Consider the following 14,467-nt stretch of genomic DNA (forward strand, 5'->3'; position numbering starts at 1 on the left):
GTTTGACAGTGGCGGCTCGTCTATAGAAACTGCAGAACTGCAGCACCCCCTGCACATTTCAGAATTTATTTTTTTTATTAATTGTACGTTTTTTTTATTTTCTCTATAGATCCTACGGACTAGAAGTTTCATAATTTCAAAAATTATTATGATTTTTCAAGTTTTATATTTGGAAGCTCTGAACTGCAAGCTCTGCAGTTGCGATCTTATAAAAGAAGAACTAACAGGAATGGTGACGTCATAATTTGGCTGAGGTTGCTTTAAAACTGCACAATTCCGAACTGCAAATTTTGCAGTTGCCTGTCAGGCTAGCTATTGTGTCAAGTACACTTCATAGTTTTCAAGCACAATGTTAGGTGGCTGCGATTGATGCTGTTACATTGTTAGACTAATGTGCTTTGCTTTCTGCACTAAAAGATAAAGCTTAGAGTAGGTTATCATTATCGTTCTTACTTAATTAAATTTAAGCTAGGTTCATTGTTTATTTGTGATAATAAGTTAAGGTCAAAAATCTAGGGGTGTAACTGTAAGAACAACGCAACTTCTTAATTGGCTAGATTTTTTATCAGCATTTTGCTGAGCAGGGTCTGCCATATTTACATTAATTCCACATCGCATTATTGTTTTCAGGCTGTGTGTTGATGGTTTATAAGTGCTAGTCTACTTGTGCAGAAAGTTGTAGACTGGTAGAAGGATAGGTTATGACATGGGAGGCTGCAACGTGGTGCTGTCAATGTGAACTTTCATATACGAACAGTTAATAAAGTTCATGAACATTTGGAACCCTTAAAATTCTGCCTTGATGAAATACCATCAACCACTGATCATACCATTTCCGAAGCAACAGGTATTTTGTATTAACTTACCAACGAAAAAATGCTCTGTTGGTTGCAGCTGTTTCATCAAATATGCCTCATGTTGAAGTGATTTTCAACCAAATGCAATCTCGAGATATTGATGTGTTGAAAGTACATGAATATATAAGCAATTTCAAAAGTGCAATTTCTGTGATAAGAAACTCAAAAGTACTGTGAGAATTCTTCAAAAACACTTATGGCTGAAGCGAAGGAGGTGCGTGACTGCATATGTGTTGACATAATGGCTAGATATTCCTTCACCAAACAATTAGTAGCTGCAAAATTGTTCAACAAGAGAAGCTTCAATAGCTTTAAGAATAAACTGCCCATACATGAGGTGGCAGTAACTGTTGAAGCATATCCCATCATCATCATAGAAAAAGAAAAGTTTGAAACTGAACTTGCAGTATTCTGCAGCAGGTCGAACATGCATGAATATTCCGCGTTATTTGAATTGTTGACATTTATTCAGAAAAGTAATTTAAATGATGCTCTCAGTGAAATTTCCAAACTGGTAAAATTCCCCCTGACCATTCCTATGACCACAGCAGAGCCTGAACGCTGCTTTTCAACATTAAAAAGAAGCAAAACTTTTCTGAGGAGTACCATCAATCAAGAAAGGCTCTAATCACTAAATGCTCTTGCCGTCATTTCAACGGAGGAAAATGTTTTTATCTCCCAGACATTAACGACAAAGTCATTTACCTTTTTGCTCAAAAGAAAACAAGAAGAATGGATTTTGTCTATAAATAAGCTTGGTTCCAGTTGATATGGAGCAGTTTATTTGTAAGTAACATATGTTTTGTAGTTTATCCTTCTGTTTACCTAAGTTGTATCCACCCTAGTAGTAGTTATAGCGCATGTGCAGCATCCACTGTAGGAACTTTGTGTTTTTTGTTTATTTGTTATTCATAGTGATGAAATAACCCATCATAATAAAATTTGTCAGACATTCCACAAGAAATCTTGTATTTCAGCGAAAGAAAAACTTTGCTGGATCATCCATGGCCTTGACTGAGTAACTCACTACTTAGCGGAGAGTTCAACTCGTCAATGATGCAAAACACCAATTTGGGAAAAGAAATGTCTGGACAATCAATGGCAACAGTTTTGTATTTATTTATTCACAGACACACATAATCAAATCTTCAGAAGACATCCTAAAGTTAAGTATGTACTGATTAATTAATCTTTTAATGTTTCGGGTTAGGCCTATTAATAGCCTATCTAATTTGTTAAAACTGGTAACTATTTACAAAACAGTGCTTATATATGATGCTGCAAATAATTTTAACCAATGTACAGTATATTGTATAGGCTAGATTGTCACTCTCATGTTGGACATTTCCTTGTTACTTGTAAATTAGGAGAAAAAGTCTGCTTTGAATTCATCGTATTTTTTGCCCCAACAATGATAGTTGTAGCAAGATCCCGATATCAATTGAGCAATTGTGTTCAAACTGGAAAATGGTGTTTTCGTGTTTAAATTTTACAACAATTTACTACCAGATTGCTTCTCCAACCGTTTTAAATATGTCAAAGAGGTTCACAGCCTGTGTACAAGAAACCATGATAATGATTCTCTAAACATTCCATACTTCTCAAAAACGCTTGTAACTCAGCATTCAATAGAATTCACAGGTGCAAAAACATGGAACGAATTTCCTTCTTCAATTAGAAAGAGTGATACAAAGTCACTTTTTGTCCACAAACTAAAGCAATGTTCATTTAAGCAAACAAAACGGATCGGATACACAATAGAAAGACAACGTAGAAAGGCTGTTTTTGCATTCTTATGAAGAAATACTTCACAAAAGATTAGACCTACCTAACAATAATGTTGACTGCTTGTGCTGTACTTTTATGTTTGTAGATATTAACAGCAAACGCAACACTCCATAACTAACACGACACCAAAGGAGATGAGAGCTTCATCAACACCATCAGGACATCATCACCTACCAGCTTATCCATTCCATCACCCACCAGGACAAGAAACAATAACTTAAACTGGATCTCAAACCTCAATCGTTGTAGGCTAGTGTGTGGTGTGCAGTTTGACCATAGGAAGAGCTCAACATCTGCTCTCCTGGGCCATATCGAAACAGGCTTTTGCCTGAGGATGGGTTTCTTATGTCCGGTTTTCTTTCTCCATCTTATTATTATTATGATTACTGCTGAGTGCTCATCCACATCAATATTGGAACTGACAAATTCAATCCACAACACTTTTCATTAGGATGTCATTCATTACTACATTTGTGCTTGTTTATGTTTTATTGTTTACTGTTTGTTTTTTGGGTTTTGTGGCCGTGCTAACTAGACATAGCCTACTACATGATTTTCTATTCAGGCACGTTTTAAACATTTCAAGGTTTTGCCACCTTTTCCCATTCATTAACGTGCTGGTAGGCCTATAGGCTATCGACAATTGTAGTTAGTAGTATCTTTTTGGTGTCGGATGCGTTAATGACAAAAAATAAAATGATTACTGATATTCATGTTATGAGCAAAATGTTCTCATCTATTACTTCAGATTTCCTATTTTGCACCAACCTTTAAAAAAAGCAATTTTTTTATTTCAAAGTTCTAAAAGTCCACATTTTTAACTGCTCAAAATTTTTATTTTTTGTCCTGAAAACACCAGGAATGGCATTTTAGAGCATATAAAAGTGCAAAATTTTCTGGGGGGGCATGCCCCCAGACCCCCCTAGGAGGCTCGCGCCTTCGCCGCTTGTCTGTTCCTATTGCATTGTGATGTCATACTTGCCATCTCAATTTGCAGCACCCCCACCACCAAAGGCCACGAGCCGCCACTGGTGTTTGAGATAAAAAAACGTCAGAAAGTTTGTTTTTATTCTAAGTCCCGAAAATAGCTTCAAAATTTAAATTTTTGAATTATAACACAGAGTAATGCTAAACTAAACAAACAACTACTTTTGTTCATAAATATAAGGAACTTTTGGGCGTTTTTACATTTCAAAGTAACAGCACTAACATTAAGATATATGTAGGCTAACTAGCATTGCACGAAAAATTGTTGACTAAAGATGAATTGGAAACATTCATCAAAGAGCAAGAGGAAAAGAACACAGCGATGACATCTCTCTATAATGCTGTGGTTGGTTGGATCAAGCACAATCAACAAAATCGTATCAACAACTTTCCTGATTTGTTGCAACTCATCAAACTTGATCAACTTCCATCTGAGTTTTTGGAAAATGTTGTGAAAACCGAAGACATGGTTGTGAACAACGTAACTTGTGCAAACATGTTGTTGAATGCATTGACTCATCACATGAAAGAAATGAGGTTGGAAAAGCATGAGAGTGGTACCAGGATATTGAGTTTGGGAGGTGGGAAGACCTTGACCAAAGTTATCGAACTTTACAATTCCGTGAATGAATGTGCAAAGAATTATCCTGATCTTCCAGATGGTCGATGGGCTGGCTGCTCTATGAAGTTGAATGATTATTTGTATCACGTTGGAGGACAAACATCTGAAAACAAAAACACTTCAACTGTTTGGCGAATGAATTTAACTGAACAAGAATTAAAATGGAAGGAAGTGAAGTCAATGAATAAGGAAAGGTCTTTGATGGGAGGAATTGTGTTTCAAGGCAATCTTGTTGTAGTTGGTGGCGGTAAATGCGGAGAATGTTACTCTTCAGTTTTCAATGCCTGGCAAGACTTACCTCCATTGCAAAAAAGTAGATCGGGTAATGCACTTGTAGCTTGCAAGGATCGCTTGTATGCCATCGGTGGGGGTTGTGGTGGTGATGAACGATTATCTTCTGTCGAATGTTTTCAAAGTGGTGAAACAAAATGGACGAACATCAAACCAATGAAAACTCCACGAGGATGATTGGCAGCTGTCTGCTGTGAAGGTTTCATATATGCAATTGGTGGGAGATCTGGTGATAGTACCGATACTCGACTGAAGAGTGTTGAAAGATACGATCCATCAAGTGATGAATGGAGTTACATCAGTGAGATGAATTTTCAACGAAGATCTTGCTCAGCTTGTGTTTTGAAAGGAAGAATATTTGTAGTTGAAGGACTTGATGAAAAAGGAGATGCAGTGAAAGAAATAGAATGTTATGATCCACTGCTTGATATTTGGAATGTTATTGGCAAAACTGAACATGAGCTATGGCATCACTCACTTGTTGTGATTTAAATGTATGACGTTTGTGCGATCACCAAAGGTCGAGTTGTTGGTATTTTGTTTTTAAACCTTTTTTTGTCTTCGATTTAATCTACATCCAACATTGATGACGTAACACGGCTGTATTAATTCTTCTACAGTTTATATGATTATTGTAGCCTATTTGCGATATATTCTTTTTTCAAAAACTATTTTATGATGATTCTTTAACCTTGTGTCTTTTATTATTGGACCTTAAACAGATGACTGACAGTAACTTAATGGGATTGAATCGCATTATTCGAAACAAATACAATACACTAATAAAATAACAACATACTAAACTCAATCGTTTTTGGGAAGAACACTTTGCCCTCTTCAGGAAATACCTAATACATCTAAACAAAAAGCAAACATATAGCTGAAAGTATAAAAGTATAAATGATGTATAGCCTAAATACTGTGCTGGATTTACCACTAGACTGGAAAGGCTGAGCCTAGGGATTCAAGATTCAAGGGCCTCAACATTTAAAAGATTTAAACAAATATATTTGTAACAACTTTCACCTGGTATTAATGTGAACATTTCTGGCAATCAGGTTTAATAAAATAGTGATTCAATAAACAAGTCGAAATGCAAATTAAATGTTTGGTGCGTTAATTTTTTTTGGAAAGGAAATATCACAGCCTAAATAGTTATATTTTTAACTGTTAATTTGCAAATGGGTTGACTGCTAATAGTTATTGAGGAAATTATCTGCTAACTTTTAACAAACTGTTACATTTTGCACACCTTTTGTCTACTACTAGGTTTGGATAAATTTACACATTGTAGCCTACATGAGACAAACATATGGGCCTAGCCCTAGAGCAAAGCACGTTTTGTATCATAGGGTAAGGACCTGTATCAAATTAGATCCAAGCAAAACAATGTACAATCACTCATTTGGCTATATCTTAGCTTAATTGGTACTAGCTGCTCAGGAAAGAGGTCCTTTTCACAACTTAAAAAAAAAACTTCTTTTTTGTCGTGTGAGCCTCTGGGGCCGAGGATCTATTCTTTTACCACTTCAGATTCACGATGTTCCAGAACTACACCGGGAACTCGGTGATATTGTTTACATTCCTAATTTCCGGTGCGGGTTTTTGTTGGTCTTCAGCCCTGGTGTTGTCAGTGTAGTTGTTGTTCTGTGGTTACTTTTGAAAATTGTTATGACTTATGTTACATCACTAGCATGTTAGGTTGGTCGACTCTTACTTTGCCTTTCGTTCTCTGGATCTCGCTCCACATGCTGATAGTAGGCCTACCAGTAGCCTATGTCTGCTGTATTGCCTCGCCTTCTTGTCTACATTCAAGAATAAACCAGACGTAGAAGATCGTGTGTCCTGATCACCCCTCGCCACAATCGTCCCCAAGGAGTGTGTTGTCACTTTTACGGCTAAGTATGAGCGGCGGCGAATTTTTTTCCCACGAGATTTCTGTCTCATTTACATATTTTGGTAAAAGTTTGTATTAAAACCGTGTAAACGCAACGTTTTTTCGTTGGCACGGTTGGTTCAGTGGTTTCATCCTCTGCCTAGTGATCGTGAGAACGAGGGTTTGACGCCCGTCGAAGTCAAACTTGTTTTTTTTTCTTTAACCCTTTATCCTGTGACGTATTTTGGCTAGTTGACTTGCGGACGGGGGGGTCGGTTCGACACTACCACTTTGAGCTCGTGTAACTTCAAAACTACGCAAGATACATCAATCAAATTTTCACATGGTGTAGATACTTTATCTGACAATATAACATCAAAACTCTTTTGCAATTTGTTCAATAGCGCAACTTGAAAAATCAAATAATTTGATGGTTGGTCATATTTTTTTATTTGACTTGAGAAATTGCTTCGTAATTAACTTATAATTGAGTGTGACGGGTTAATTCCATTGTGTAGATTTTAATCTCTTACGCGGAGACGTCGTCCACGCTTCAATGAAATCGTAATTGGCGTCCGACTCGCGTTTGCTTGTTGTTTTGCCGGAGGCATTGTAAAAAAAAATTGCTTTGTTTCAACATTTGCAGAGAATGAGACAAAGTCACAACAAAAAAACTATTTCAAGTTCTTTTTGAGCCACATGTTTATAGTCTACACTTTTTCAAACGTACTGTCATTGCTTGATATTGAAACTAAATCAAGCAAATTTTTTTTCACATTCACTCTGTCGAATTTGGTTATGCATGATCAAGAAATACTTTGTATTTCACAGCACATCTCAGGAAGCTATTTATTCGTTTTTAACATTATTTCAACGTCTAAAGACTTTGAATCGATGTAAAAAGTGTCTGATTTGCTGCTGTCTGGGTAGCGGTTGAATACAGAAAAGTAAGGTAGCCTAATGGTGTCACGTGGTATTTGAACAACAACCTATCCAAAGGTAATGACTTGCTTCGATAGGAGCTTGTTCCATTTTAGGCCATCATGCACTCCAAAAACAAAGAGCGTCTAAAACTCCTGACTGATAAACTATGTCACGATGCATTCCAAAGTGAAATGTTTCAATACTTACCAACAATGATCACTTTGAATGAAACAATTTTGCAAACAGTTGTGACAAAATGTAGTGATAATAATCGTTTAGTCAAATCGTGTTGGTAGGCTTTCGAAGAGGTCGTTTGCCAAATGGAACTCCCGTTCTGCGTGACAAACTCAAAGTCGTGGCATAACGATACGAAAAATAGAAAAAAAATCTTTTTCAGGCCGAGTGCTATTGTCGTAAAAAAACAAAAAATCACTAAAGTGTTGACTTTTTCCTTGGGCAAAATTGAAGGTTATTGATATTTTAAAAATGCACGTTTGTGTCAAAATGATTGAAGTGTTTTTTTCATGTTGTTAACTAGATTTGCAAAATAACGTTTTCTACATTTTTTTTCTAATTTGTTGGACATGCGTTTTGTGTCAAGTTATTTATTACGTATTAGAAGATTTCTTTCTTTTCAAATTTTGAAATAACATTTTAGATGCAGTTTGCGGTTGATGGCGTTACTGCAAAAGCCATCTTTTGTAATTGACACACTTCCAAAAACAAAAGACGCATAAACTACTGCTGACTGATAGACCACGTCACAATACATCATAATGATGTTTTTCCGAACCGAAGACCCAGAAAACCAATTTTGTCGTATATTAGATTAGACGTCTGCAGACGTTGAACCAATGACAAAAAGTGATTTGCTGATTTGAAACAAAGTGATTGCTGTTTCCAATGTGCAAACATTTTGATAAAAAGTAATCAAGTTTAGGCCACAGCTTTCTGGTCCATTTAGGCTACTATGGTCAATCAACTCACGTTGCAAATAACTTGTTTTGTGTAAAGTCTTGCTTGTGAAAAAGTCGAAGTAAAAACACAAAAATGAAATAAGCTATATTTACAAAGTATTATATTCTTGAATGAACCATAGTTTTTAAAAAAAAATAGTTTGAAGAGGTTTCATCTGATAGAAACTATAATTGATATCATCGCGAAGGATCAAATAGCTGCGAAAATCACTTCAAGCAATTCTTTGGGGTGATTTTCATTATGCAAACCAAGGTGAACCTCAATATACATATTTTTATGCCAAACGATAAAAATCGTTCTTTCTTTTTTTCAAGGACAAGGAAAACGATCCGTATAAAATATAATTCAATTCAACATATTTCACTTCTTTTGTCAGATATGCATTTTGTGTAACAATGCTTTAGAAAAATTGCTGAGTATGGTATAGCGTTTGAGATGCAGTCAGAGAATACAACTTTATGGTTGATGGCGTTGTTACAAAAGCCAATCTTTTGTCACAGAGATGTATTCGAAAACAAAAAGGCACAAAAGCGCTGACTGATAGATTACGTTACGATACGTTACAATAACGAGGCATTGATTTCAGAATCTTTCAACCCAACAAACAACTTTGCTCCAAATGACACAAACGTTCAAATTTATGGAGAAAAAGATATAGGCCTACACCGTTTTGTGAAAATAAGCTTTTGAAGACCAACATTTCAATGAAAAGTTTGAAATTATTGAGTTGGTCCTAATAGTGTTTCTGCTGAGATATATCAAAACTTTTCAATCCTCGTATTTTGTAATCTCTCAAGCAACTGCAAAATTACCATTTAGGTAAAGATTCAGTGATGATACAATATGCACAATGCTTGTCAAAGCACAATAATTTAGCTGCGCGTGTTTTTCACAAAAGCCAAGCAGTTTAGATAGTCTGTGTCAAGTTCTTTTCACTATCCATCAATCTCTGTTTTCATAAAACATTTTCACAACATCCATAAATATTCATGTGAATATAAGTGTACAGGTACATGCAAAAGTTTATTGGCGGGTCAAGAACGCACTCCTTGCTTTCCGACAAGAAATCAAGAAACTTACTACATCAGTCTGTTTGTTTTATGAGATAAACAGAGTTTTGTCAAGAATTTTCCTACTGCTTCTTGTTATAAGTTAGAAACAAAATGTATTGGCCATAGAAAACAACGTAAAATTACATTTTTTTAGCATAGCTTATCGGATGCTCTCTGATAATTTCAAAGCAACTCAGATGTAATTAAAAGATTTATCAAAGCAACTCAAAACTCGAGTTTGCAAACAAAAGACGGAATCATCACGGTTGAATGCTTTACAACAAAGCCAACTCATGAGATATCTGCGTCGCAGTTCCACGCACGGCGGCGCTCAGTAATCCTATTAATCCGTATAATTTGAAAACAAAAGGGCTAGCTAGTAGCTAGCTAAAATATCAGAGTATGTTATGAAAATCATGCCATATCTCTAAAACTATAGACAATAGCAACGTCATTTAAAGCGGAATAAATAGTTGAATAATTTTTAGGAAAAGTCAAGAAATTTTAAAGCTGTGGATCGCGTAGTTCTTTAATGATATTGTATTGAAAAGTACCAAGTCCCCACCGACCCCCCCCCCACAGGAAATAGGGTTAAACTAACTTTTGCGGTGCACAAGAGCTTTCCAAAAGAAGTAGGGTTAGGGAAAGCTTATATTTTATTATCATTGCAGAATTTCATTGGTAAATAGTTATTTCGCAATCTGAATCAACCAATCTCTCAAAACACTTTCGGAAAGTCTTACGTTTAGAGTGACTAGAATCAATGAGACAGAAATCTCGTGGGGAAAAAAATTTCGCGAGCGGGCGTTTCAACCTATAACGCGTTACGTCCGCTACGCTTGAACAGGGCCTCCGAGAGAAATCAGCACTGGTCGGGAAACAATACGAAAAATTTGCCCCATAATACTTTTTAGCAAATATAGGCCTACAACTAATTTGTATCTTGCATTGCATGTTCGTGTTAAGCTGAAATTAGCCTACTTTCCTCAGCATGAAAAGAACTTCTTTCAATGTAAAAATCATAAATAATCACTGAATTAGCCTACACTTGCAGCAAAAATGCCATTGAGGCAAACTTTTTTGTCTAGAAAGCTTTGTAAACACACAATAGGCCTACAAGCAACGAAAATAGTTCAACCAAGCATTGAATTCAGGAGTGTCCAAACTTTTTTCCACGCGAGCCAAATTTGATAATAAGTGTTCGCGGGCCTACGGCCACAATAATTTTTCTGAAACTGCAAGTTGAATTTATATGATTTTTGGGTGTCTGCAGGCCAAAAATAACACATTGTACAACAACAGGCGTGGGCCATACAAAAACGTCTCGTGGACCAGAGTTGGCCCGCGGGCCGGACTTTGGACATCCCTGATTTAATTCAACCCTTTCTGGACTTTTTGCAATGCAAAGTTACGGATCACATTCATAGCATCAAATGATAAAATTTTGCGACGTCTGAATTGATGCACAACATGTATAGTTAGACTTGTCAATCGGTTTTGAGTCATAGCCTACTGGAGCGCAAACAATTCTTTACAAATTTCAGTAATTGCTAAAACCACGTTCTGAAAGCGCAATCGTTGGAGGTAGCTACGGAACACAAAAAAAAATCATAACAAAACTATTTGGAAAAACCTTTCGAAATATGGAGTGGTTCGTTTTGGTAAAAAAAGCGCGGGAAAGCAGTTAGCAGCAAAGATTTTGCTCTCCAGGTCTAAATATATAAATTGGACTAAAGAAAAACTTAGGCCTGGAGAATAGCTAGATTTTGACAAATTAAGAAAGAAATTTAATTGCGGTCATTTCAGTCCAAAAATTTTCAAAATTGATTAAAAACTCGCAGAGACAGAACAATTCGAAGAAATCTTGATTTAGGCCAGCTAGAAGCTTATCATTGAATTTGGCAGCCATTTTGCAATTTGCATTTCTCAGTTGGATCGCTCATAGATAATTGAATTTTGAAGACAAAGTGAAGAAAAGTCACAAGATATCTTTTTGGACTTCTTTATATTCCACCTAACCGTAGTCAACCTTCATTTCCACCCCGAACAAGATAAAACCCTGTCCAGGCTTGGTACAGTAACCATTGACTCAGAAAAAGGTTCTTATGACTATTAAATCAAATTTCTAAAGAAGGATTGAATTTGGACTGTTTATAGTACTGTATGTTACAACTCCGCTTTTGATTTAATTTTCTTTTGTTGGCCAATTGTTTGTAGTTCTGCACTAACTTTTTGTTGTAAATTTCTACTTAAAAAAAAATTAACTTAATGCGTACGGTGCAAGGCTAATCTTCAACTTTCTTGTAAAACATTTTTATTATGACGTAATAATAGTGCTTTTATTTCCAGGTTTTGCTCACACCACTTCGACTTGATTTGTTATATGTTTTATTTAGTCTTAATTAATTACAAATTCTTCCGTTGAATTGTTTCTGTTGTCATCCATAAGTAATTTCTCAGTTCTGTTATTTTGACTATAAGATATAAATGCACGTGTTGGTGGTTTATTTACTTATTTGTTTAGTAGTAAAATCCTTGCTAAATTAAATATTTTATAAGTTATAACCCAATAATAGTGTTTATTTTTCAAAGTTTTTCGTCTATCAACTGAAAGTCACTCCGTAGCCTATCCAGTCATATTGTAATTATTCATTGCACATGTATATGTCAGTCATTTTTATTGTGTTTGTTGTAATGTCCACTACTAGCATCAATTTCAATTCCAAAAACTACCTCTCTACATCAGATACTAAAAAATTCTTTCAAGAAAGTAAAAATACAAAGCTCTCCTTGTTCCACTTCAATACCCGCAGTCTAAGCAAAAACAAAGACAAACTCGAAGAATTTTTGGTCGAAATTAATCACCAACCAGATATTATTGCAATTTCTGAAACTAAAATAAAACCCAATTGTGTTGATAACTTTAACCTCATCGAATACAAATTTTTACACAAAAGCTCTCCTACAAATGCTGGTGGCGTTGCACTTTACATTAAAAATAATATTGCATATTCTATACGTAATGATATTAGCTTAAATGTACCAAATTGTGAAGACCTCTGGATCGAGATAAAAAGTAATTGTCAAGACAGCGCAGTCGTGGGTGTCATCTACAGGCATCCTGGACCAAACATTGATAGTTTTCAAAACAGGATAATATCAACTATTGCGGAAATTGAGAAGACGAAATCACAATATATCATTTGCGGAGACATCAACATCAACCTTATGCATGAAAATAAAACCCCTAAAGTAAAAGAATATTTGGACTCACTTGTGGCCATAGGTTGTAATTCCGTGATAAGCCATCCAACTAGATTTTCTAAAATTAGTGAACCATCTTTATTGGACCATATTTACACAAACATTGAAAAACAACACAAAACCAGCGGTATCTGTTTATATGATGTTTCTGATCATTTACCAGTGTTCTTGAGCGTAACTAATTTGAATTTCCTTAAAACCAAAGTTCCGAAATTGACACGATGTATGCGGCATTTTGACAATGAAAACTTTTTATCTGAAATGCATGTTGCTATGAACTCCCTTGATTTCACAAAAAACAACGTCAACACACAATTCTGTGAATTCATAGATGCGTTCCAAAAAACACTCAATAAACACGCACCTGTAAGGAAATTATCCCGTAAAGAAGTTAAATTGCAAAACAAACCCTGGATCACAAAAGGAATTCTTAAATCCATAAAGACAAAAAATAGACTATATCGAGCGTGCTATAAGCACAAAGATGACATGAAAATAAAGAAATATAAAGCTTACAATAATCGCTTGGTGCATATAAAAAGAATATCTAAAAGACAACACTACACTTATTTATTTGAAGCAAACAAAGCTGATGCATCGAAAACATGGAAAGTAATTAACGAATTGATCACTAGCAAATCCAAGTCAATGTCATCGCTTCCCACCAATATGGAAATAAATAACATTTTCCACAAAACTGAATCAACCCACTTTGCAAACCTATTGAATGAGCACTTCACCAATATTGGTACTAATATGGCAAGTAAAATTAAACCAACTGGCGTATCCTCTTCAGATTTTTTAACAACAACATGCCAATCCAGTTTTTTACTTGAAGACATCAATCCCAGTGAGGTTTCAAACATCATAATGACATTGAAAACAAAAACTTCTCCTGGAATACACGATATCCCGACAAAATTCATCAAACTTGCAAACTGTATTATTTCACCCATTCTTGCTCGATTATACAACAACTGCTTTGCTCAAGAGACCTATCCAGATCCACTGAAGCTGTCTAAAATCATCCCAATACCAAAGGTATCCAATCCCACCGCTTTAACCGATCTCAGGCCAATATCTCTTTTGCCCACTTTCTCTAAAATTCTTGAAAAGCTTTTGTACGAACGAATGATTAAATTTCTGGATAAAAATAATATATTAACTCCCAGTCAACATGGTTTTAGGACAAACGATTCGACAGAACTCAGTATAACTCACATATATGATCATTTACTCAAAAACTTAAATAACAATAACTATACGTGCTCCATTTTTCTTGACTTGAGTAAAGCATTTGACACTGTTGATCATGGAATTTTATTGAACAAATTATATTGTTATGGTTTACGTGGAAAAATATGGAACTTGATGAAGTCTTATTTAACCAACAGACAACAATACACCAAACTTAACTCATTATCATCAAACTTTTCGACGGTCAAATGCGGCATCCCCCAAGGGTCAGTCCTTGGTCCTTTGTTATTTTTATTATATGTGAACGATCTACCTACTGCGTCCTCTTTCATGACCACTCTTTTTGCGGATGACACCAGCCTAAACATGACACACCACAATTTGACTTGCCTAGAACAACAAGCCAATGAAGAAATAAAAAAGATTGATGTATGGATGAGAACCAATAAATTATCGATTAATTACACTAAAACTAATTTTATGATCATTTGTAGAAATCTTCCTGTTGCAAAATCGTTCTCTCTCACCTTAAACGGCCAAAGCATTAACAAAACTGATCAAGTAAAATATCTTGGAGTAACGATGGACCACAGATTGAACTGGAACGCCCATATCTCTGACCTTTGCACAA

The 14,467-nt window shown here is 35.5% G+C and overlaps 1 protein-coding gene across 1 annotated transcript; it reads left to right on the forward strand.

Annotated features, from left to right (window-relative positions):
* Positions 1-3,954: 3,954 nt before the first annotated feature.
* Positions 3,955-4,722, forward strand: LOC145779655 (kelch-like protein 25). Its single transcript, XM_082591294.1, has one exon. The coding sequence runs from the start codon at positions 3,955-3,957 to the stop codon at positions 4,720-4,722; it is 768 nt and encodes a 255-aa protein (XP_082447420.1).
* Positions 4,723-14,467: the final 9,745 nt, after the last annotated feature.

This window comes from Aplidium turbinatum, chromosome 11, assembly GCF_918807975.1.
Source record: "Aplidium turbinatum chromosome 11, kaAplTurb1.1, whole genome shotgun sequence".
NCBI classification, from domain to species: domain Eukaryota; kingdom Metazoa; phylum Chordata; class Ascidiacea; order Aplousobranchia; family Polyclinidae; genus Aplidium; species Aplidium turbinatum.